Source organism: Quercus robur, chromosome 7 (genome assembly GCF_932294415.1).
Source record: "Quercus robur chromosome 7, dhQueRobu3.1, whole genome shotgun sequence".
In the NCBI taxonomy this organism is placed as follows: Eukaryota; Viridiplantae; Streptophyta; class Magnoliopsida; order Fagales; family Fagaceae; genus Quercus; species Quercus robur.
In genome coordinates this window covers 19,924,176-19,950,072 of record NC_065540.1, presented here as the reverse complement: position 1 = coordinate 19,950,072, position 25,897 = coordinate 19,924,176, and the positions used below count along the sequence as shown (strand labels likewise).

Sequence of the window (25,897 nt, the reverse complement as noted above, 5' to 3'; positions counted from 1 at the left end):
TTTTGTTGATTTTAGAATTGGATTTATCTATATATATATATATATATATATATATATATATATTGGGGTATATATATATATTGGGGTTTGCGCTGCTTTTCTAGTGTTCATAATTAACCTCGCAAATTTGTAGATAAATTATCAACGTTTGAATTTAAGTTTAAGTTGGACTTGTTAGAAAGACAGAGTTTCACTCCTTATTAAGTTTGGACTTTAGTTGTTGATGTCAAAGATTAGTCCTCCTCGGGTTGAAGTTGATATTGTTAATTAAAAAAAAAAAAGTTGAATAATTTTGTTTAAAAAAAATGATAATGATGTGGCAAGTTCTGTAGAGGTTAACAAAAAGTAAAAGACTTTGGTTTTATATATATATATATATATAAAAGGACACAACCAACCCAAAATTTTAAGGTTATGAGTTTGGATTCAACTATGTTATATTAACCACTCACTTTTTTTATTGTTATTTAATGTGAGATTTCACTCACACGTATATGTCCAACAGTTCAAAAATCATAAAGTCGTGCAAGAAAAATATCAAAAGTGAGAGCCAAGTAAAGGAGATTATTATCACAAACATGTGATATATTCTCCAAAGAAAACATCTCTGAATCTTCTTTAAAGAAGACATAATTAAGCCTGTGTTCTATTTCCATAGAGATAGCTTAACAAGCAGCATTTAGTTCACCTAATGAGGGGTTTGAAGGAAGAAACACTTTGGAATAGGCAAAAATGATATCCCCTTTGTCATTTCTTCAAACTGCCATAGCTAGGGAAATTTTGGGCCAAATGGCAACATCATAGTTTACCTTGTATCGACCTGATTGCGGAGGAGTCCAGCTTGAAGATTCCATTGAATGCAAATATTCACTAATACATTTTTTAAATATATATATATATATATATATATATATATGGTAATAAAATTACTAATAGTTTTAACATTTTCTTCTTTAGGCCCCTCCAGATTTTGCCCACCAAGGGACCCCTGATCACTCATTAATGCTTATTGGTTAGATTCGAACAACTAATTGAGGAAAAGTTGTGTGAAATGTGAACGCATGTGGACATATCATATGAAAATTTGTTGTCTCATTCTTTAGTGTCCTACTTGTATGTCCATCGATGCTATGCATTGGTGATACCATGACATTGGTGGATTCTTTGTTTTTGTTTGTTTATCCTTACAAAAAGTCGGGGAGAGGATTTGAACCCAAATTATCCTCCTTAAAAGAATTGAGTAATGCCACTAAAAGCCCTTGATAGTTGCTTCTTTGTTATTTAGAGTACGATTTTGAATGCACTATTTACAAGTTCTTTATGGGGCCAGAGTACCACGACTCTATGAGGATATTAAAACCATTTAATTCACTCTTGTATTAGGGGTCTATTTATATTGATTTATTTTACAGCTTTGGTTGGATATACTGTAATTTTTAAATTTTTCTCAAGTACAATTGTATTTTAATTTTTAAACAAATGTAAACATTTCAAAATAGCCTGGTCCAGATAACGAGAATCCTTGAGCCCTAAAACAAAAATGAAAATGAAAAAATAAAAATAAAAAGAAGAAGAAGAGAGAAACTTTATCCAAGACTCCCAAGTGCAAGTCATCTCAAGTTGTCAACCTTTGAACAGTCTCCTAACACCAAAAGGAATAAATTCAAATTTCATATTCCGGTCAACTGAAAATATCTACCCTTATACTACACTACACTGCAAGTCTGCAACTAATGAAATTTTAATAGTAGGGAAAAATTCAAATACCATGTTGAAGACTAGTTTAATAGCACTTCTTTTACATTACATAGTAATTCTTAATTGACAGGATATTCAAGAGGAAAAATTCTTAAGTAGTCTCAGAGTATGAAAAAATAGTGTTCCTTCCTTTTACATTCATGGTGGACTGGTGGACTCCACCATAAATTTAATGAGCGGACCTCATCATAAATGTAAAAGGAAGGAGTACCATTCTCTATAATGAGAGAATATCTAAGAATTACTCATCCAAGAGTAGTGAACACTGTATAGAAATACTGCAACAGGGTAACAAGTACAGGGCGCAAACTAACTTATAGACTATTACAGACAAATTACATGAAACTGCAAAGTACATAAGAACCCCATTGATGGCAAAAAAGTCAATTATTATGCAGTAATGTGAACCAACTATGATTGGCAAGTGTAAAGTTCACCTATTTGGAAGCATTAGCGCCCCCCAAGCGACGTCGTAAAGTGGCAAGTAGTTTGTCTCTAGGAGGTAGATTTTCCTTGATGGCACTTACAAACTCATCTGCCCAATTGCAAAGTTTGGGAAATTTCTCTCTTGTCAATAACTTTACCCCGGAAGCTTCTTCAAAAACTCCAAGCCAGTAGCCTATGATGTTACCAGTAATGTCTACCAGTCCTATATTCTCTCCACCAAAAAACCTCTTTTCCTTGAGCTCATTTTCTAGAAATTGTAGTTTCTCAAATACTTCTTCCTTAGCCTTCTCACGCTCTTTCTCTTCACCCCAGCAGCAAGCCTTAAATCCTGCAATCGAGCTCTAAAAAAAAAGAGAGCGACACAGAAAACTCAAATTTTAGTGTGACTAGCAGTCTGTTTCTCTTTGATGATAAAGTGTATCTCTAAAGAAGTGTTTGTACCAAAAAAAACACAAATAGATAATCAAAATATGGTTAAATAATTAAATTTGTCATTTTTAAGTTTAAGCTTTGAGGACGGTGAGTAATTTATCATAATATAGAAACAAGTTATCATGAGTTTAATCTCGGCATCTACTCTACCTTCTATTAAAAATTAAAAATCTCATGTATTTCTATACTCTATTCTCCCAAATTAGAGAGATTTTGAGAGAGGGTAGAGTATAGAAATACTTAACAGAATAAATTATCAAATTTACCCTTATCATATTAACAAAATTACAAACTATAAAAAAGTTAATTATTCCCCTCTTCCTTAATTTTAAAAACATCCAAACAATGTGAAAGATAACGATTTTCCTCTACTCTCCTCTCACTCCAAACTTCCAAACGTAGAATAAAAGTCTCATTTTACACAAAAATAATAAAACAAGGGCGCCTCCTTCTCAATGTTAAGACAGCTATGTTTGGTTACAGACATCATAGTTTTACAAATTAAAGAATCTAAAGATTAATATTTACCTTTTCGTCTATGAACTTAGCCCAGAATCGTGCATGGGCTCTCTCGTAAGGATCTTTGGGCAAAATTGGATGGTCTTTCCAGGTCTCATCAATGTATTCGAGAATAACAAGTGACTCAATCACTGGCTTTCCGTTGTGTACAAGCACGGGAACCTTCTTGTGAACTGGGTTGTATTTGAGGAGGGAAGGGCTCTTGTTAGTTAAATCTTCTTCAATGTATTTGTACTCGATTCCTTTCAGTTTCAGAGCCATCTCTACTCTACGACTGAAAGGGCTTCCCCACGAACCTAACAACAATACTTCTTCGTCCATTTATGATCGATGAAACTTTTTGTTGCTGCACTGTCAAGAGTTGTTATGAGATTCAGATGCTTGGCTCTTCCTTCTGGGTCTGATGCCCTTTTAAAGAGCCTACTATGCACTATGGTTACTTAGTGGTTAAGCCACTACTATGCCTTTGACTGTTCGTATTATTTTTGTTTCTTGGGGAGGAAGCTGCCCAATTAATGGATAGAAGAAGACTTGGGGGTTATTATTTAAAGAGGAAAAAACCCAACTTGAAGATAGACAATGTTAACTTAGTCAATTCGATTTCTCGTTGCATTAAGGAGTAGTTATATGTCAATTTTTCTCTCTTCCCTACGCAGATGGTGGTGACTGGTTTAAGTGCTGAAATGTCCATCATGGCCCATGGCATATCCTAGCATAATTGGAACATTCAGGACCCAGCGCCATAGTTCATGGATGATAGACTTGGGGGTTATTATTTAAATAGGAAAAAACCCAACTTGAAGATAGAAAATGTTAATTTAATCAATTCGATTTCTTGTTGCACTAAGGAGTAGTTATATGTTAATTTTTCTCTCTTCCCTACACAGATAGTGGTAAATGGTTTAAGTGCTGAAATGTCAATCATGGCCCATGGTATATCCTAGCATGATTGGAACATTCAGGACCCAGCGCCAAGTTCATGGATGATCTCAGCAAGAGCTGAGCTGAGCGATGATCTTAGCCAGAAAAGTCTTTTTGAAGGAAAAAAGAATAAGTCTTGTGCCACTTTATGTGGCACTAGAAGGACTCAAGAAAAAAAGAAAAAGAGTCAAACTTGCAACAGAGCATAAACGGAGCCTACACCACAGAAATTTTTAATGATTACAGTACTAATTATACAATCCTTTGAAAGAACAATAATTATACGATCCTTTAAAAGTACAATAATATTATATGAGTTCGGTTAATGTATACCTACGTGCAAAGGTTTCTTCGGACGAAATGGAAATTGGCCCTCAAGTGTAAAGGCAGAAAGGAGCTTGACTACAAGACCCACCCGTCGAGCAGGGACGAAAGTCAGCCTTAGTGATCCGACAATGCCGAATGTAAGGCCTACGCCCCATAGAAACTATCTACCTAAGACTGTCCCTTAGCCTATTGGTCCTGACATAAGGTTAGAATTCTAAACTTTTTAGCTCTTCTAGAGTGGTATCTCACTAACGGCTCCCCCCCCCCCCCCCCCCCCACGCGAGAAGGAGGCCTTCTTGGCCCTCCACCTAAGCTACATAGGAAAGCCCAAAGCCAATTCCAGGGAACAGCGAAGCTTCATAGGGTCTTTTTGTCCGGGTGCAAGTAGTCCGCATCTTCACAAACATGTCTATTTCACTAAGTCTCTCTCCGAGATAGTGCCCAAATCATTATGCCTTTCGTGTGGGTCGAACTAATGGCATACATCAGCTATCCATAATAGGAAACTTTTTATAGAAAATTGAATAAGCTATCAAATCAATTAATTACTTTTTCATTTTTCCATAAAAAATTTCTTAAAATTGTTTACTAACATATACCCTTAGGGCATGCATTAGTAAAACCCATATTATATTTTCTCTTCTCTTTTTTCGTTAAACTCACACACCATTATCAAAACCGCATGCAATACTTTAAAATTACAAATAATATTATATTCCCTACTATCATATGATAGTAAATTCTATTAATTAAATTCATGATAAGACTCATTAATGCCATTATTCATGATGTGAAATGAAGGAATACAACATTATTATATTTTTGGGGTATTATATAATTTTTAGCTAGGATAAGTTTCTTTTGGTTGATTTTTAATTGTATTTCATATCAATTATGTTAGTTTTTAGACCCCTGTAAATACAGTTTGTTTAACCTAAGTTTATTGCCAAGTTGATACATAAGTAAATTATGTAGATCTAGATTAAACATTCATCACACATCATGTAGCAGAAAAGTAAATGAAGTTTAGATATGATGGCTCAGGAAAATCAATAAAACAAACCATTTTCAAGGTAAAAAACTTGGAAGGGAACTATCCCAAGAAAACAATCCACTATATCATATAGAAGTTTACAGTCAAGAACATTTAATTCGTAGTAAACTTAACTATGATTATCAAACTTAGCTCTGAAACCCTTAGACTTCTTTAACGTAAATCTGTTCCAACATAAACCTTCAGTTCATGCCTTTGATCTTTAGTATGCTTGAAATCTAAAGTTTAAGCTACAACTTTATTCCACCGGTACTTGTAGTATAAGAATGATCTCCGGTAGATGCTTGAAAGAGTAGAAAGCACAAAACCTCTCAGATTTCAAAAGAGTAGCTCTCTAATACTTGAAAAATGTGCTTTAGGGTTTTCTTTATATACCAAATAGGTTTGAACTGAAACCTTAAACGTTTAATGGGCTAACGGGCTTTAATTAAAATTTGCAAATCGCATCTCAATCAATCGAGCTCTTCAGCTTTTCAATTCTTTTTCTTGCAGCTTGTATGTTCTTGAACTTTGACTTATAGCACTTTGAGCGATGTCTAAAACACTTCATAGACACTAAGATCTATTCTTAGACAAGTTTATGTACTCGGTTTGCCAACACATAAATCATTTAGAACCTAAACATTTATACTTAAATATTTAGAACCTAACTAATTAGACAACCAACTTGCTTTGCCATTCAAGGTTCAATCTTTCAAGTGATAACCTTATGGCAGGGGCGGCCCAACATAATTTGGGGCCTAAGGCGAAAAATTTATACGGGGCCTTTAATATGTAAATATTAATTAAACAAAATTATTTAATCCTAATCAAATTAAGGTTAATTTGATATATAAATAATACCAACTAGACTAATGTTAATTTCATATAGAGAATTGAATATCATAGTTGAATTATAAATATTAATAAAAAGAAATAAAAATATATTGCGATTGAAAAAGATACTTTACTTTGGATATAAGACGATGCATAGTTAAATAAAGTTGTAATCTAATTTTTAATTTTATATTTTGATTTTAAGAGAGAGAGAGATTGATATTATTTGGTGTAGGATATTAGTTTACAAAAATCAAAGTCTCAAACTATTAGGGGAGATTGATCTATAATTGATGATTTAACACATTTGCAATATCTTTTTGAAATATTTTAGGGTTTCAAAAATATACTTTACTTTGGATATAAGACGATGCATAGTTAAATAAAGTTGTAATCTAATTTTTAATTTTATATTTTGATTTTAAGAGAGAGAGAGATTGATATTATTTGGTGTAGGATATTAGTTTACAAAAATCAAAGTCTCAAACTATTAGGGGAGATTGATCTATAATTGATGATTTAACACATTTGCAATATCTTTTTGAAATATTTTAAGGTTTCAATTGAGTTAAAGTTCTATTGGTCTTGTACTTTGAGAGTCTTAATAGAAATAAAAAAGAAAAATGCACTAATTAAAAGTACTATAAATGTTTAAAATATAATGTGATATTGTCTCTCATTGATGAACTTTATCAATTTAACTAATGAATGTTTATATCACGTTTTTTGTGATTAATAACATGACAATTTATAAGCCAATAGTAAAATTTGTACATCACTAATAAATAAAAATGTACAACTTTTAGAAAATATATATAATTTAATAAAAATTTTGGGCATTTAAACTATGAAAAGTGGGGCCTTTTTTTTGAAGAAAAATTTTGGTTTTTGGTGGGGCCTTAGGCCTAGGCCTAACTTGCCTAGGCCTTGAGCGGGCCCTGCCTTATGGTATTGACATCTTTTATGATACCTTGTATTTGTAGTTAGAACCTCACCTTCCCCTCTCCCTCCCTTGCTTAGAACAATAAAAAATAAAAAATTCTTTCTTTACCATTCAATGAAAGTGTCCTTTTTACCACCACCCCCCCCCCCCCCCCCCCAAAAAAAAAAAAAAAAAAAAGAAAAAGGAATCAAACAAACAAGTGAGTCCGTCCTTTGTTTTGAGTACATGTGATCTTATTTACTCTGATGCGTGGGTCCTTTGGGACATTATCATTTGGGCACTCATCCCATTTGCATATGCTCTTGCTTCCATTTGGGGAAAAACATATCTCGTCGTTGCTCCTACTATTAATCGATAATTAATCTTTATCCCTTTTGCATGATCAACACCCTATTAACACCTGTTTGGTACTCCAAACTCACTACTGCAATAAACTATAATCACACTCTTAATATTGCTTTCAAGGTTACAGTCATGAACAAATAAAAGGTATATATATGTTAGGACCTATGACCATAAAACTTAAGAGTCTCTTGTAAAAGCCAAAAAAATAAAAAATAAAAAAACCTTTCCGTCTTGTTGTGGTAAAAGGTATCTTTTACAGTACATCATTGTGTTTTACAAGAGAACTCATGACTTTGAGTCACAATTTGAACTTTCGTGACTTCACGAATTCTTTTGTAAATTGTAGATTGTGTATGCTAGAATGTGCGTAATAGACACTACTCAATTGCGAAACAATTAAGGGGAGCCTATATATAACAGAGGTGGATTATTTATGCAGTAGATATTCACCAACTGTTAGTGGAGCATGTAAATTCATCTATTTGGACGCATTGCCGCTCCTAAAGCGATTTCGTAAATAGGCAATTAGTTTATCTCTGGGAGGTAGACTTTCCTTGATAAAACTGTTGCTCAAAAAGTCATCGATCCAGTTACATAGTCTAGGAAGTTTCTCTTTATTCAACAACTCTACCCTCGCAGCTTCTTCATAAACTCCAAGGGAAAAGCCTATAACGACAGCAACAATGTCTACCAGCCCAACATTTTCTCCTCCAAAGAACTTCTTTTCCTTTAGCTCATCTTCTAGTATTTTTAGAACCACAGATACTTCTTCTACAGCCTTCTCACGCTCTCTCTCTTCGCCCCAACAAGATTTAAATATTGCAGGGAAACACTGAAAAAAGAAACAGAGTACACACTTAAATTTTAATGTGAGATATTATACGCTCCATTTCTAGATACATACATACATATACTTCGGTACACACATTCATATATCATTTATCATATTTAAAAATTAAAAAAAAAAAAAATTATTATCATTTATCAATTATCATACATGTTGGAAAGTATAATTCACTTCCCATGAAAGTGAAGGCCAAATCAGGATATTGATTCGCAAAGGAAATCATGGGATTGGTAATTAATCAAGAGATTGCTCATCAGAAAAAAGAAAAAGAAAAAATTATAGTTGACTTTTACATATGATCTTCATTATAAATATAGACTATTGTAATGCACTATCCTGTGGATGTAGGCCACAAGGCCAAACGTAACTCTCATGTTCTCCCTTTGTCATCGCTTTGTTTTTTGTGAAATAATTTGTTGATGCAAAAATTAAGGAAGAGAGAAGATAGAAATCAACATAGCGAATTTATGTGGTTCATTTTCGGATAATCTTTTGAACAACTGCATCAACATAGAAAGCCAATTATGCCACCTTTGATCAATGCTAAGACCAAGTGTGTTTCCAGGACAAAATTTCGATTTAAGAGAGAAAATTACCTTCTCGTCTATGAACTTGGCCCAGAAACGTGCAGTGGCTCTTTCATAAGGATCTTCAGGCAAGATGGGATAGCCTTGCCAGGTCTCATCAATGTATTCAAGAATAACAAGGGACTCCAACACAGGCTTTCCGTTGTGAACGAGAACCGGAACTTTTTTGTGAACGGGATTGTATTTGAGAAGCGAAGGACTCTTGTTGGCTAAATCTTCATCAATGTATTTGTATTGGACTCCCTTCAGTTTCAGAGCAATCTCTATTCTGCATGTATAAGGACTCCCCCTAGTACCAAACAACACTACTTCTTCAGCCATTATGACAATTTTGTGGCCTTGCACTAAACAATTAAGTTCGTGATGCAATTCAAATGTTTGGCTCCACCTTTTGGGTCTGATGCCTTTTATATAGGTATAGCAAATGGATGAATCTGGAATCTCAGACTAGTCAAATCGTTCAACAAATTCTAACATAGATAGATCATTGATGATATCCGAGGTAAAAAGACCTGAGCTAAGAGATGATGTCAGGATGTCAGCCGCCTTACCAAGTGTATGAAATTTGGAATTTTGTTGTGATACTCAGTCAATCATCAAAGAGCATAAATTACAAAATCTACCCGAGTGCTGTAGACACCTCACATTGCACGCGGTTCATTCTTTTCAAAGAAAATCAAAAAATCAAAATCAAAATTAATATCGCTCTCTAGAAATAAATGGGGCTTAACAACGTTTGAACTATGTTGTTGAATGCGGTCCCAAATGGCAAACTGTTGAATGCTTGCATGGCTGTGTACTTGAAAGTGGATGTAAATTGTTTATATCGAAATGTTTCAACTCGAGGTACGAATAAGCTAGGCTAATATATATCACAATTGAGTTAAAATAGACTTATTATAGAATAGTATTGACAATTTTTTTTAAAAAAAAAAAAGAAATGCTATATATACAATAATTACACAAAAAATTTGAGACATGTCGTTACTGATAAGTAAAAAAGTAATTTTAATAGTAAGCTCAAATTAAAATTAATAACAATTTATCATCTAGAATTTGTTGTGAAAATATCATGAACGTATAGCACTTCTCACATTTTTAGCACTTCTCACATTTTTCGTCTTAGTCTTTTGGCGTGATGCCTGAACCACAATTATAACAATCCCCATTTGAAAATCTTTTGATGTCATGGCGTGAAGCTCAGTCCTCATCTCACCATCCGTATCTGACTCACCGGTGGAGTTCCTTATAAGCCCAATTCCAGGCCCTACCATTCAAGGAAGCTGGCCCTTCCAGTAAAGCCCAATTACTGGTGGAGCTCCTTATAAGCTCATTTTCAGCCCAACAATGCAAGGATACAGGACTTCACAGTATGCCCATTCTCAGCCCATACTGGATATTAAATGAAAAAGGCTTACCCTTTATTCGTTAGCTGAGTTTCATGTGGGTTTGACTTGAGTCCAATGTCTTGTTCATTTGAATTGATAGGATAATGTCATATGTTTAGAAATTGTCACATATCAACATCCTATCGGTTTCAGTGCACATGACTCATTCGACAAAAATCTTTTCCAAATAATCTTTAATTTTATTTTTTGGATAAATCAATTTAACATATCAAATAAGGAGGAAATTATGGTGCAAGTGATAGTTTAGAGGTAGTGATGACATCATTTATGATGTCTCATGTTTGTAATTTGAATCTCACATTCCCCCTCCCTCACGATCTACTAAAAAAACCTGAACCCCATATCCAACTTTTGGCATGAAATAACGCAATTTGTGGTTTGAAAATTTTCAGTGTCAAGTCTAAGTGTCAACTGATGTTCAAATTCAAAATAGTAACCGATTCTTGCATTTCTCATTTACTTCTTTCATGCCTTGTGCAAGTAGCAAATTGAAGACTTCACCAAACGTACAACATGGTATTACAGTTTTACGCAAATTTAAGCAATTACACAATTTACTACATACCTAATTATTGGTAAGAAAAGGGCCTGGTCTTTTAAAGGTTCAGCATTCAAAAATTGAAATGGAGCGGGGTTGATAGAAGGGACATAAGGAATACATGTATAAACTTTAAAAAAGGAAATCAATCAAAACAATTCGAAACCAAAAAAAGTAGTCTATGCAGTTGGTAGTCTTTAATAACTGGGAACACAAACAGGAACAGCATGAAAAAATTTGAGTAACCTTTCCCTCTACGGTTTTTCAAATTAGCAGTCAACATCAAGAAAAACAAAAATTGCTAGCTGTTGGAGGGAGCCTTTCTTTACATGTTTCAGTTGGAACAACCAGCACTATAATCAAAGTGGAATTAGGGGGGGTCGAAAATCATAAAGTCTTGCAAGGAAAGTCATAAAAGAGAATGGGCCAAGCAGTACATGTTAGACGAGATTATTATCATGAAATCCCAACTGCAACTCTTTCTCGCAAACGTGTCATATTTCCTCGCAATTTTTTATTTTTTATAACGTTTTTGCTTTGTTCGTTCATTTTTTGAATGGGCTAAGATATTCTTCATTGGATAAACACCGAATAAACCGTTCCTCGTTACTACTTATGGGCTATGGCCTGCACATATTGATCATTGTACTACTTATATATTTTTATTTTGGGCAGGCGATGGAGATGAAAATAACTGCAATTTAAGTATTTTGAAGAGCCTAACATCTTTATAGCTCAACTTATTTGTATTTTGAGAGATACTACGTCTACAATATTTTTACAACAAATCACAGGTGGTTAGTTGTTATTGGTTCAAATTTCAAACTAACGCTAAAATTACTTTTTTGTCCCAACAATAACAACTAGTAACAACTTGCCACTTAGGATTTGTTGTAAAAATGTTATAAAAATATTGTAGACATATCATTTCTCTTGTATTTTTTGTATGTTTTCAATAAAGACATTCAGTTTGAATTTCTTTTCCTTTGAGAAAAACATCATTAAATTGAGCTACGGGTCATGGGCTGAACTAACAAATACAGAGAAAAAAAGGTTAGGAGGGGTATGATTGGTAAAATCTATTATTTCCTTTGAGCTAATAAAACATAAATTGTATAATAAGAGCATGTTTAACATAGGAATACTGCATAGACCTAGCTTGTTACCACAAATTGTACCTTAAAACCTTAAATGATGTCCCACAGAACACCGTTGTGGAGGAATGAAAGTACACTGTCCTTGTTTCTAAGTGCACTTGGGCATCCCTTTCCCAGTTTCCCTGTTTGATTAAGGAGACTAATTTTAGTGTTAGCCCTAGGTCTACCTCCCAATTTACCAAACTAGCCTGCAATTTTTTGAATTCACCTGGTTTTACCCTGAAAGACAAAACACCCCTTTAGGTTGTCTTTAGTATTATCAAAATGTGGTTGCTCAGAGGTTAGAGCCAACCATCATAGGACTCCTACTAGAGAAAGGCCCCAAATTTTAGGGCAAAAATTGATAATTTTTTTGGAGATATAGGAAAAAAAAATTAGTTTTACATTTTTTCTAAACTTTAAAGAAATCTCAAATAATTGAGTAATACTATAGATAATACAACTTTAAATATATGGGTCTTACAAATATATGTGTCACTAAGAGCAAAAAATAATTCAAATAGGAAAATGCTAGAAATATTATTAATTTTATTTGAAAACCTTTACAAAGTGATGTGATAATTAATATGATATGTGGACATCAACAACCTATTAAATGCATTTTTGAATTACTTTTTGTTATTGGTGATACATCTTTGTAAGCCTCATATTTTAAAATTTATAATATCCCTAACATCATTCATTCAAATACTTGTTTATTATTTTCTTGAAGTGTTACTAATCACATTCATTACTACATCATTAGTAAGTTTTTTTTTAGTAAAATTTGTTATAGTTTTAGCATTTTTCCGAAAAAACAAAAAAGCATAGTACAAAATAAAAAGGATGGGTTTTGTTATAAAAAAATTACGATATTAAATATTAATTAAATATTATTTAAGTGATAACAAAAAGACCCAATTCAAATATATTGCCTAAGGCCTCCAAATTTGTTGGCCACCGCTGTCCCAAAAAAAAAACTAGATTCTTTCCTTGCTTTGTCATCTGGGTTTTTTGGTTTTTTCTTTTCTAAGTTAGGTGCTAAAAAGAATTAAGAAGTGTAGTAGCCTGAACAAATATACGAAGGGAAAGAAACAGTGTGTTGACTAATGAAACAACATGCACAAAATTGAAGTCAATGTATGATTTGTGACAAAGATTTGCTTCCCATCAAAGAATCTTTCATTTGTCTTCTTTTTCTTTTTCCATTCAGCAAGTAAAGAGTAAAAATACCAAGAGGAGCTATATATTCTATACAGTCCACATTTCGATGCTTTGTTTTTACATAATATAAAGATGACTTGCAAAATACATTATTGCAGACAAAGTGGAGCGGAAGCATAATAAAGGGTACTAAAAAGGCAAAATAACCTAAGCACATAGTAATACAATGGTCATCAAGGGTTGTTTGGTAATGTATATTCTATGGTTAAGGTTAATCTAGTCATTTTAACTCGTTTCAAAGAGCTTCTTTAAGAGGTTATGAACATCATGAAGATTAAAATTGGTAGAGACATCATTGACAGATCCGTCGCTTACACGATTCCCATGACCTTTCTTTATTATATTTTTCAAACGACCATAGAATAATTAATACACAGATTATGATTTAAATGCCTTGTTTAAGCAAACCAAAGCAAAACAATGCCTTGTCTAGACTCATTTCTTGTCTACTAGCACTAGTACTTAAAATCAGGGAAAATTTTGGTGCAGTTTTATTATAGAGAGCTCATAAATTTAATACTAGGTCGAATGGAGAGGGCCTTCAAATCATTCATGTCACTTTCAAATCATGTGCTTGAGCAAGCTTGAGTAATCATGACTAGCTTCACCACCCTTCACATATAAGTCTACTACTACTACTACTACTACTACAAAGTATAAAAGCTCCTCCACAAGAAACATATCCATCAATCTCTTTCCATTTTGCCTATCAGTGTCAGACATGGTTGAGACCTTATGGATATAGATTTCAACCACCAACAAGAAAGAGGAACCCAACAACAACAACAACATCAGCAGCAACTCAAGCTTTGTCTGCCCTTGGTGAGGCTCAGAAGCTTCGATAACCACAAGCCGTCCTGCATTTTGGCGTATTGGGTATCGAAATCTCTTCGAAATTTCTATAGCAAGGTTAGGTTCTCAAAAGGGCTTTGCTTGAAAGGGCTTCGGTTTCAGTACAATGGCATGGTGGTGAACAACTCTGTTTTTTGTGATTCGACTGGGGTTCTTGAAGAAGAGAAAGCTGTAATGGAGGTTTTGATTGAAAAGAAGGAAGGCATTGAAGATAAAAATGAACGGTGTAAGAAAAATGGGGTTGAGATTGAAACATTTGCGGATTTGATTGAAGAAGAGCGCCGTGAGAGCAGTTCAAGCTCTGATTTTTTGGCATCTGAGGCGACAGGGCACGAGGAACAGAGTCACAGTAGCTCTGAGTCATCTTCACCACCACCTTCATTGGGTTGGCCAGTTCCGAAAGCGAAGGTACCAGGCTGCACCAGTACTAATGTTAATGCAGATGAAGAGAAACCCCGCTTGGACGAAAGGAATTTAGAGAAACAAGGTTCAGCAATATCAGGTTTTAACTCTCTCTCACAGTGAGACACATACAACCACACACACACACAAATGTTAAATGCAAATAATCTGATTTGGGTTTTTGGCATGATAGAGATTGAGCTGATGAAGGAAAGGTTTTCAAAATTGTTGCTTGGAGAAGATATGTCCGGTTGTGGAAATGGGGTTTGCACAGCATTGGCTATTTCAAATGCTATTACTAATCTTTGTGGTATGTCATCATTCTAAATGTTTTCTAGTTCTTACTACATTGATTGGTTTGCAATGCAATTTTATGAGATGTTGGTTATGATTTAAATATAACTACTGCATTGAATCTCCTTCTGATGATTATTGCTCATTCTCGACTCAATTTTGCAATTTGTAGCCACTCTATTTGGGCAACTTTGGAGGTTGGAACCTCTATCTCCTGAAAAGAAAGCAATGTGGCGAAGGGAGATGGATTGGCTTCTTTGTGTTAGTGATTACATTGTCGAATTGATACCTAATTGGCAGACATTTCCAGATGGAAGCAAACTTGAGGTACAATCGAATTCCATTATGAAGTTAAAAGCTATATAATCCTTTTTCTGATCTGCCATCATGCTGTCAAGGCAGAATCATTTCTAAGTACAAATGCGCATTTGCAAATTGGCTACTGCTTTATGGGCAAGTCTGAATGTCCTGCAGAAATTAACTTTGCCCCCATCAGTTTTTTGTGAACTTTCATTAGAATTGTACAAATTTTGAATCATTAACCACTATTTATGGCAGCCAACATCTCAAAATATGGGTAAAATTTTCAGATTGAGGTATTTCAAGCATTCAAGTAAACTTTTGTCTTAGTCACTTCATTATTTTCCCTTTTTTGGCTGCATTGCAAATAGTGGATTTGTTGTTTCAAATGCTATATATTAATCACAATGGTTTATTGCTTTTCTGAGGGACTTTTAGAAGAAGTTTATTACTTTTTATAACCATATCAATCTTGATTGGTACATATGTAGTGCAGACCAAGGCATAAGTGTTTTGACTTGTTCTCACTGTTTTGGGCTCATTGTAATTCAGGTCATGACTTGCAGACCCCGCTCAGATCTTTATGTTAATCTCCCCGCCCTACGTAAACTGGATAACATGCTTCTTGTAAGAGTCTCTAGGACTTTTCAGTTTTCACTTTAAAAAACATCAGTTTCAATAGGACATTCATAATTTAACTCGTTTTTGCAGGAAATATTAGATAGTTTTGTCAATACAGAGTTCTGGTATGTTGACCAAGGGATTTTGGCCCCAGACGGTGATGGATCATCCTCTTTCCGAAGAGCACTTCAGCGCCAAGAGGAGAAGTGGTGGTTGCCTGTGCCCCGAGTTCCCCCTGGTGGCCTCCATGAAAATTCAAGAAAGCAATTGCAACACAAACGCGATTGCACAAACCAGATATTAAAAGCTGCCATGGCAATCAACAGTATAACTATAGCAGATATGGAAGTCCCTGAATCATACTTGGAAGCTCTTCCAAAGGTATAAAAGATTCACATATTTCTTTTGTCACAATACTAAAAGAAACATGGTTGTTGAATTGTTGCTTTAACTTGGTTTCAGAATGGAAGAGTCAGCTTGGGAGATATTATATATCGATATATTTCATCAGATCAGTTCTCTCCTGAATGTCTACTCGATTGCCTTGATTTATCAACTGAACATCAAGCTATAGAGATTGCCAACCGAGTGGAGGCCTCAATCTTTGTATTTCGCAGAAGAGCCAACTCAAAACCTGCCAATAATACAACCCGATCCAATTCGAAGTCATCATGGGAAATGGTTAAGGACTTGATGGTTGATGCAGAAAAAAGGGAATTGCTTGCAGAGAGAGCAGAAAGCCTACTGCTTTGCTTGAAGCAGAGATTTCCTGGTCTACCACAGACAGCCTTAGATATGAGCAAAATTCAATACAACAAGGTTCACATATTTCTTAGAAAAATTGATATTTTTGAAGGACATTTAATTTTAATTTGACACTCAATTGACAAAATTTATTCTGTTATCTAGGATGTTGGGAAATCAATTCTGGAGAGCTACTCGAGAGTATTGGAGAGCCTGGCCTTTAATATTGTAGCACGGATTGATGATCTGCTATATGTGGACGACTTGACCAAGCATTCAGATCAATTCTCATCACTCTCTAAAGTTGGTGTGATTGCTCACAAGAGTGTTCCAATATCATTTTCGGTGCCCATCTCAAGCACTCCATATAAATCAGCTTTTGCCACGCCAAGCTTTTCACCATCACAGCTAGTTAGCCCAGCAAAGGGTGAAAGATCGCCATTCATAACTAGCAGCAAGATTCCACACCGCGGGCTAGGCGTGAAAAAGGTTCTGACAGATTATCTTAGTATTGATACAAAAGACTATGAGAATCCTATTGAGAAGTCAGATACAATATCAAACACAATAAGAGAAGTGTCAGCATCTCATACTGGAATAGAGTCTGCTGGCTGTATGAGAGAACTAGTAAACCCACAAGCAAAGGACTCAATTTTGGAAAAATGACACTTGAGTTTGGGCCTTTAGAAACCGTTCTTGAATGCTTGTAAACCAGCTCTTTTATGTTTTTTTTTTTTTTCCGTAGACAAGAAGGTATATATACGATATTGGGAATGTCTGTTATGTTTAGTGCTTGTTGTAACAAGATATGTAATGGTGACAAGTTGAATGCTTCATGTTCTCATAGGCATTTATAATCCTAAAGTTGATTTTTTTTTTTTTTTTTTTTTTCCGACTGACCCAACTCAAACTGTGAAAGTAAACAGAAAGAAATAACTGAACTATATGATGCTTTGGGTGAAATAGATGAATTCTCATTCATATATCATGCACTCAATTGACAAATTCTTCGTGACACACTGATACTTCGAGCTCTAGATTTCTACAAAATGTAACTTGTCTTCGTAGCCTGACATGTTAGCACAGTAAGGAGGTAGTTTTTCTCAAGGACTGAAGTTCCTCTGCCTAAAACTAAAAAACATGGAATGAGGATTTTGTAGTTCACATTGACTCTCTACAAAATGTAACTTGTCTTCGTAGCCTGACATGTTACTTCAATAAGGAGGTGTTTTTCTCAAGGCCTGAAGCTCCTCTGCCTAAAACTAAAACATGGAATGAGGATTTTGTAGTTCACATTGACTTTTTGATATACGAACAAAACAAGTTTGGTTTTTCAAACTTAAAGAAATCCTACCATATTCACAGGAAGCCACACGAAAGTCAAAAGTCGTCCTCTGCCTAAATAAAAAATAAATGGGGGCATTCCGAGAATTGAACTCGGGACCTCTCGCACCCTAAGCGAGAATCATACCACTAGACCAAATGCCCATATCTGACAACCGGATAAATAACTATATTAATAACACATAACATTATGACCGACTGTCATGGTCATTACTCATTACATGGATCCACAAACATCGGATATCTACCACCTCTTTTTTACCTTTTTATTTTTTGGGTTTTACTAGGTAGTAATACTAGGACCAGATCTTATTTACATGGCAAGAGTAGTGGAGTTGTAAACCCACTACTTTTACTCTACCATACCTAATTCTTACTCGAATTTTTACTCATAGATATCCAGACCCTACCCAAACCCAGTTTTAATTTTTGGGTCTTTAAAAATATAAAAATAAAATATTTGGACAAAAGGCTATAATTGAATAAATTTGAAACTTAGAAGATTTAGTTGAATAAAGGTAAAGATAGAGAATTGAAACGAATTTCAGTCAAACTTACATAGTGCAATTTGCATTTTAACCTAAATTTTAAACCGTGAAAGAATGAAATCTAATTTATCAAATACAATATTTAGACTTCATTGAATATTAAATTACCCAATTACTTCAACCTTCAAAAGCAAAAAAAGATGCATTTATTTTAAATTAACACTAAAAAATTTCACATCAATTGTATATAAATTATACAGTAATATATATAAAATAATAATAACTTTTTTTTAGAATCAAAAAATAATTTAAAATTTGTGGCGGGCAAAAAGTGCCGATAACGAAGTTAACGGGTTTTGACGTGTTACTTTTTGCTCACACAATTAATTTTTAGAGGTGGGATGCAAGGTCAACCTTTAAATACCCTTTTTTAGATAGATAATGACAGAGGGACTAATCTCAAATGAGACATGAATGTCATTCAATTAGGAAAAGACTTGAAAAGACTAAGTGCTCGTCCTCGGGTTTAGTCCGAGCATGAGGTTACAATTGAGCAGTCTTTCTTCTCTAAATCCAAGAAAATCCTCCCCCTGATCCAGGTGCTTCTTGACTTTATATAGTTAGTCAAAATGTATCTGGACACTACATTTTGGAGGGTCAAGATCAAACTTTCTTGATACTTGTGTTGGAAAAACACATGGAAAATACAATTTTATATCTTATATAAAACACGTAACGGAAAATTAACGGATCTATTTCATTTATAATTGATAACATGTACTATGTAGATTTTAGAATCTAAGAACAAGAAAACGTACCTTGGTGCGGTGAAATTCAAAATCAAATATTAGAAGTACTTGGGAACGCTTTTAATCTTCACTCCAATTCTACTTATGCCCAAGAAGTGTGGTCTCTCAATCAATTTATACATATATGTTCAAGGGAAAATAAGAGAGTGGCTTACACCCACACACACACACCATTTCATACATCTGAAAATTCTATATGTTTCTCTCCTTATATATATAATTGATTATCTAATTGGGCTAGCCTTTTAGGCCATTCCAATTGGGCTTTAATATGTGACTTGGAATGGGACCAAAAATGGACAAATAAGACACTAGTTCCAATGGGTTTTGGACCTTTCTGTCAACTCTTGACAAGCCCAAAATTGCCACTAATTATATTTAATATCACTCTATAAATATAATTGCATTCTAGGTCTTATTAATAAATTATATCCCAAGACTTTATTGTACATTCAACCCATCATTAAAATATTTGTAGTAATACAAAGTCATGAATGTTGAATGTCATTTTGAAAATTACTACATCTTAATCCTTGAGTACCTAATTTAATCCTTTAAGTTATTCATCATATATTTATGAAATCCAATTTCATAAATATATACTTTGGTAACTTCTTATTAAAGTGGTTAGGCCTAACACTCTGAATAACCAAACCCATTAAACTTATCTCAAAGGACTATTTTATATCTTCATTAAGAGATTATGAATTCCATCTTGAGAATATACGTTCCTTCAACATTAAATATGGCTGCCCAACATGTTGAGGTTTTGATCGTGACTTTAGATCTCACTCTTGATATATCAAAACAACCTACACTTCATAATCAGGTTCATTATTCTCTCAGGATTGAGCGTTGATGTAAATAGAAGTCATGAGATTTATTATTCATTTGACAGTCGTTAGTAGAATAATAAATCTCACAGCGATTCAGTTCAATATTTCTTAACATTTAAAACATATCAACATATCAACTAGAAGTCTCCACTTCCATGATCAAGATAAATCATCTTCATTGATATGTTATAGTCTTCGCAAATGAAATGCCCAATTTCATCATCGACTGCGAACTAAAATTCTGAGTTTACAAAGAACTTGTGATTTATATATTCTGTGACTAAATCACATACTATACATCTCATGGACTATATGATAATGTTCAAATATTCATGTTATCATTATTTTAGATAATAATAAAAAAAAAAATTTATTACATAGAACATAATGTCATACATAGCATCATACAATAAGATTTAAAGGGTACATATCCTAACAACTTGTCCCATCAAAGTCTTGCTAGAAGGTTTCTACACTAAGATATGAGCTGTGTGGGCACTATTTAAGTTCATTTCCTCATTAATGCGGTCAGCTAAATGGTTGCAGTGCATTTAATGCGGAGGGGATGGTTGCTTTGTTCTTCCTCTTTCTTCTCTTTTTTGCTCAATGCCAAGTTACCATTTTTCACCTTCGGTTTGCACTGTGCTCCCTTTAGCTCTAACTCTCGACTTTTCAAGGTTAAGTAGGTGTCCTTGAGGCCCTCGTCAACTGTGGCCGTTCTGCCTCTGCATGAGTTAGGTGGAAACTTTCCGAGGACATTCTGCCAATAATTCCCAAGGTTTGATTCCTCGGAAATGCCCTTACCCATTTTACCAATTGTTTTGGATCCTCGTCCCTCCACAAAATTATTTAGTTTAAATATGACTTTGACAATAAATTCAAGATGAGAGAGAGAGAGAGAGAGAGAGATGCAATATGTTTTTCCTCCTTTTTAAGTATAAATTTTTTTTTTTTCTTTTTGAGAAAGTTTTTAAGTATAATATTGTGAGAAGCAATATGTTTTCATCCTTTTTAAGTATAATTTTTTGTACCATGAGACCAAAATTGAGATGCAATATGTGTTTCTTCCTTTTTAAGTATAACATTGTATCATAAGACCAAAACTTATGGGGTTTTCTTCAGACCTTAAACAATTGCCTCAACAGCCTATAGTGGAGCAGGCCCTAATTTTTTTCATAATTCCTCTTTTTGTGTGCTTTGAGTGGTAGAGTCAATATAATTTACCTCAAAGTATCAAACTAAAAGTTTTGAAACGTATTTAAATTTTTGGGAAAATTACAAAATTCTTGTTCAGTTTATTAAAACTTACATTTTAGTCGCATCAAAAAAAAAAAAAAAAAAAAAAAAAAAAAAAAAAAAACTTACATTTTAGTCATTGTAATTTCAAAATCCATTAGTTTTTTCCAAAAATATATGATTCCTTACACTTTAGTCCTTCCATTAACAATCCGTTTAGAAACTGTTAGTTTACACCATCACCTAACTAATAATTCAATTGTTAAAAAAAAAAAAACTAATAATTTAATTTTTATTAAAAAATACTAATATTTTATTTTATTTTTTGATTAATAATTAATCAAAAATCCTAAATTACCTTCAACAGTATAAATGTAAGTTTCATTAGATGGTAATATTGCTTGTAATATTCTTTATACTCACTTGACAATTATTAGTATTTTGTCTGATTTACCAATTCCTAAATAATAAGCAGCAAGTTCTTTCTTCTAAAAAAAATGCAATTATTAGTAATAACATAGCCAACTCATATTTTTGGCAATTAAAAATAAATTGGATAATAAAAATAATAATCTAAAATTAAATTCATATGCATTGAAATTAAATTTCCTACTTTTTTTTTTTTTTGAGGAAATACATAACCTACTTAATATAAAGGAAATACAAGACATTTTCATGTGATAGAATCAAGATATGGACATAATCAATTCTGGAGCAAATGATAAATGCCTAAAATAATTCAATGATAACTTTTTTATTTCTTAGCAAATAATTACTGGCCAAGTGAGGTCTTGTTTTCCATAAATTTTTATTTAACTGACATCAAACATCTATTTAAAAAAACAATTATATTTTTCTACTCTAAACTATACACATTTTATACTTTACCTCTTTCTTCAAAACAAAATTAGAGGGTAAAATATTAGTCTACATTTCTTGTAGGGAATTTAAACAATCAAATATCAAAATTTAACTAGTTTTTACTAGTTTTCCTTTTCCATGTAACCAACCAAACTATTTGATGAAACTCATATTCTATTTGCAAAATCATTTATAAACAGATTTCATAATTACGAGTCCATAATAGTCATTTTAACAATTTTCATAACTAGGGTCTTCCAATAATTGAACAACACAAGTATAAGCGTACAAACCACCAAACGCTTGGGCCGAGGTTTGGGCAATGGTAGGAGCATTTCTAAGAGCATGGTGTTATTGGTGCCAAAAATTTAGCAATTTGGCACCACAAAAAACTATTTTATCTATTTTACCACTTCACTTTACAAAACACCGAACATCGAGAGTTTTATTTTAACATTCAACACAATAAAATAATATAAACAATACAATATTATTTTAATAAAATAATATAACTTTTAATAAAAAAAAAATTTTTTTCCTATCTTAACTCAACAGTTAAATTTTTTGGCTTTCCCTCCACCATTGCAATATGCTTTTTAGTATGGGTAGTGTTAAAAATAACAATATGACTTTTTAGCATCACCAATGCTAATACTCTATCAAAGCAGAATGAGTCTCAACATCATTTTCAAACAAATAAAGCCACCTCTTTAAAAAAAAAAAGTCCTTTATTTATCAGTGTAATCAAGAACCTGTTGGGCTTTTGTTTCTAATTCTAAATGGGGGTATTCCCTCTTCTTAGGCCAATTGTTGACTATCTCCCAAAGGCCAAGCCCCATAATGCAATTTAAACCAACTAAAACGCCGCCCATTTCACATTATATGAATGAGTCCATTAGCCACGTCTCAATTCGGGTAACCCAAAGAGGAAGATTGTTTATCAAAATTCGGTTGACCTCAGTTCTTGTAAAGAAGAAAAGTGCCTCGCAATGAGAGTGACAAAGTTTCTTTTACCCACAACTAGATGATTTCCCACCCAACCCCCCCAATGGATTTGGTTTGGTTAGTTTTAGTCCCTTTTTTTTTTTAAAGCTTATTTAATTTATTTATTTATATAACTTTTGAAATTCATTTTTGGCTTGTATATAGTGTTTTGGAGCATTAGATATGAAACAAACATGACACAATGTATAAAAATGCCCAAATTTTAGTCGCATGTTCTGTCTTATCCATTGGCCATTACTTCAATACACTGGATAAAAGCTTACTCTTTTGGTAGTAAGTACTTTTTTCTCTTTTTCTTTTTTTTTTTCATTTACTTGAGTTGCATCCGAATCAAAATAGTTGTAAAATATTCAGCAGAAATATAATCATGTTTTCCATAAAAAAATAAAAATAAAAATAAAAGTCCAGCATAGTTTAAACAGTTAAGAAAAATGTAAAGCGTCAACTAAACAACCAAGTCGTTGTAGTATAGTGGTGAGTATTCCCGCCTGTCACGCGGGTGACCCGGGTTCGATCCCCGGCAACGGCGTTTTTTTCCTGTTTTTATTTTTAATTAAATTCGGTACCTCATGCTCGCTCATAGGCCGTCTTTAGTTGGTATCAGATGGTTAAAAACGATGCCTACAAGACAACCTAATCTTTAATTATCTCTTTATTTAATTAGTTTTGTTGAGATGCACAATCTGCTACATGGCTTTTCTGGGACATGAGTTACAAGATTAGGCTCTCAAGAACTTGTAAGGTATCTTGCAGCATTTTGCAATGGTGGCTAGGTTTATTGTAGTAAAAATTCACTGCAGCTAATTCCAGGAGCTAATTATGGTTTGTTTGGATGTGTTATGTACTTATGTTTGCAGATGTCTCTTCTAGAGTGGGGATGTTTGGTACATGTTTTCAAACAACAATTTTCTGTTTTAAAACAACATTACACGTATTTTCACACCATTTTTCACCTACACGTATTTCCACACATGTTTTTAAACAACAATTATCAGTTTTTAAGTGTATGTACCAAACACCCCTCTTCGTCAATTTACCAAGAAGTAGGGTATGCTAGTGTTCTAGTGCATGAGCCTTTATGAGGTCTACAATAGTTGGCCCAAAGTGTTTTTTTTTAGAAGGCCCAAAGTTTGTTATATCTCATTTGGTGTTGCTGTAGTAAGTAGAGCAATACCAGCTTAGTTTTTGCGATATAAATTTTTAATTGAAAAGCTTTGTAGCGATATGAGCGTTTAGCAAATTACAATGAATAATACTTTAAATTTTTGGACTAATAAATTATGATAATGAATTATAACGTTTTTCTCTATATGGTCAAAATTTCACTTTTAACCTCAAAATTGTTTTTAGCTTTAAGGACTCTTATAAAACTCTTTAATGAACTTACCAAACGTTTAACAATTTTCTTTAAAACAGTTTTAAGCCTCAGCTTAGCGGCTTCTTTTCTCCTTCTTTATTATTAATATTATTATTGTATGGTCACGAATTGATCCATGGCCCAAGAATGACTCAGACTATGGCCCAATAAGCACAGTACAACAGATTTGTTAGAGAATGAGTTGGAACTTGATCGCTTAACAAGTTAACGTTAATCACAATGAGAAAAGACGTCAATGAGATGACTTAAGACCACAAATTATGAAGAAAAAAGGATCCTCGGTTAGGCCCGAGGATTGTTTGTTTTATATATGCGTATTTCTTTCTTCTTTGAACAAATATTTCAGTTCTTCCTCACAAAGCTCTTTTTTCTCTCCTTTTCCCTCTTTTTTTCGGATCCTCACACATAAGGATCTTCATTTTTCTTTTGTATTTACACATAGATTAACTTAGTCCTATACCTGGAGGGCTGAAATCGCATTCTTAGGACTTCTGTCTCATCCAAACATACTAGTAAGCTTTTGCATTGCAATCTGACTGTGCCACCACTGTTCATGGTCATTTCCTCATTAATGCGGCCAGAGGAGTAGTTGTCTTGCTCACTCTTGCATTTAATGTGGAGGGGATAGCTTCTACCCCTTTCTCCTTTCATCCCTCTCGTAACCCGTGCCGAGTCTACTTTCTTCCCTCTGTGATATTTTAACTTCATGTGCTTCTTATGGTTATTGCTCGTCCCCAAGGTCAATTGGTGCTCATCTCATGGTTAACCAATGCTCGTCCCCGAGATCCGAGATGCATCCTCAGAAATAATCTTGGCAGTCCATTTAAATGGGATTAGGGATCCTCGTCCACACAATTATTATTGTTTTATGTGAAAGAAAAAGTGTAAGAGGGGAAGGGTGGCAACCTCTACACATCCAAAGCAACATAAAAGAAGATGTAGACCAACGTGCTCATTAGTAGAAATCAAGAGGACTCAAATCCAAAATTGAAGTTTTATTGGCCCAAGGCTTGGCCTTCAGACCACCTGTCATGTTGGTTCTTAAAGCATGGTTTAGCGGTGCTAAACACATCGAAAAGATGTTTCCATCAAAGGATAGTTTTATTGGAAAAAGTCTATAAACCTCTCTTTTTTTTTTTCTTTTTTTTTTTTTTTTTTAAGAAACCAAAGTCTAAATAAAGTGAAATGAAAATATTATTATGAAATTTTATGATTTATTGGTTAATGGTCATTCTCTAAGTTTTTCAGATTGATAGTTACTTTTTTCTCAAAAAAACAATATTGATATTTACTTATAGATATTTATAATTAAAAATATTTACAAATAAAAGAAACACTATCTACAATATATTTAAAATATGAAAAGAATAAAAAAATTTAAAGCATAGAAAGTAGAATTTAAGTTAGCAAAAGACACTATTGCA

General features: G+C 33.5%; 3 protein-coding genes and 2 non-coding genes across 5 annotated transcripts; 2 read left to right on the top strand and 3 right to left on the bottom strand.

Moving 5' to 3' along the window:
- Positions 1-1,764: 1,764 nt before the first annotated feature.
- LOC126692692 (glutathione S-transferase U8-like) lies at positions 1,765-3,651 on the bottom strand. Its single transcript, XM_050388389.1, has 2 exons — positions 3,166-3,651; positions 1,765-2,546 (listed from the first exon to the last, which is right to left on the bottom strand). The coding sequence occupies exons 1-2, from the start codon at positions 3,475-3,477 to the stop codon at positions 2,196-2,198; spliced, it is 663 nt and encodes a 220-aa protein (XP_050244346.1). The 5' UTR covers positions 3,478-3,651; the 3' UTR covers positions 1,765-2,195.
- Positions 3,652-7,647: 3,996 nt separating this feature from the next.
- LOC126692691 (probable glutathione S-transferase) lies at positions 7,648-9,385 on the bottom strand. The gene is made up of 2 exons (XM_050388388.1): positions 9,006-9,385; positions 7,648-8,394 (listed from the first exon to the last, which is right to left on the bottom strand). Exons 1-2 carry the CDS (start codon positions 9,315-9,317, stop codon positions 8,041-8,043), a joined length of 666 nt encoding a protein of 221 aa, XP_050244345.1. The 5' UTR covers positions 9,318-9,385; the 3' UTR covers positions 7,648-8,040.
- Positions 9,386-13,729: 4,344 nt separating this feature from the next.
- LOC126692685 (rop guanine nucleotide exchange factor 7-like) lies at positions 13,730-17,380 on the top strand. Its single transcript, XM_050388382.1, has 7 exons — positions 13,730-14,657; positions 14,751-14,867; positions 15,024-15,178; positions 15,704-15,778; positions 15,863-16,153; positions 16,235-16,591; positions 16,682-17,380. The coding sequence occupies exons 1-7, from the start codon at positions 14,039-14,041 to the stop codon at positions 17,180-17,182; spliced, it is 2,115 nt and encodes a 704-aa protein (XP_050244339.1). The 5' UTR covers positions 13,730-14,038; the 3' UTR covers positions 17,183-17,380.
- Positions 17,381-17,932: 552 nt separating this feature from the next.
- TRNAP-AGG (transfer RNA proline (anticodon AGG)) lies at positions 17,933-18,004 on the bottom strand. The gene has a single exon. It is a non-coding gene; the product is annotated as a tRNA-Pro (tRNA).
- A 5,548-nt stretch (positions 18,005-23,552) lies between these two features.
- Positions 23,553-23,624, top strand: TRNAD-GUC (transfer RNA aspartic acid (anticodon GUC)). The gene has a single exon. It is a non-coding gene; the product is annotated as a tRNA-Asp (tRNA).
- Positions 23,625-25,897: the final 2,273 nt, after the last annotated feature.

What these genes read in the sequence shown, in the direction of transcription:
- LOC126692692 (XM_050388389.1), bottom strand. Translation starts at nt 3,477, where the DNA reads ATGGACGAAGAAGTATTGTTGTTAGGTTCGTGGGGAAGCCCTTTCAGT. An exon ending in CTAAGTTCATAGACGAAAAG is followed by an intron (nt 2,547 to 3,165) that starts GTAAATATTAAT and finishes CTTTTTTTTTAG; the next exon opens with AGCTCGATTGCAGGATTTAA.
- LOC126692691 (XM_050388388.1), bottom strand. Translation starts at nt 9,317, where the DNA reads ATGGCTGAAGAAGTAGTGTTGTTTGGTACTAGGGGGAGTCCTTATACA. An exon ending in CCAAGTTCATAGACGAGAAG is followed by an intron (nt 8,395 to 9,005) that starts GTAATTTTCTCT and finishes TTCTTTTTTCAG; the next exon opens with TGTTTCCCTGCAATATTTAA.
- LOC126692685 (XM_050388382.1), top strand. Translation starts at nt 14,039, where the DNA reads ATGGATATAGATTTCAACCACCAACAAGAAAGAGGAACCCAACAACAA. An exon ending in ACAAGGTTCAGCAATATCAG is followed by an intron (nt 14,658 to 14,750) that starts GTTTTAACTCTC and finishes TTGGCATGATAG; the next exon opens with AGATTGAGCTGATGAAGGAA. An exon ending in CAGATGGAAGCAAACTTGAG is followed by an intron (nt 15,179 to 15,703) that starts GTACAATCGAAT and finishes ATTGTAATTCAG; the next exon opens with GTCATGACTTGCAGACCCCG.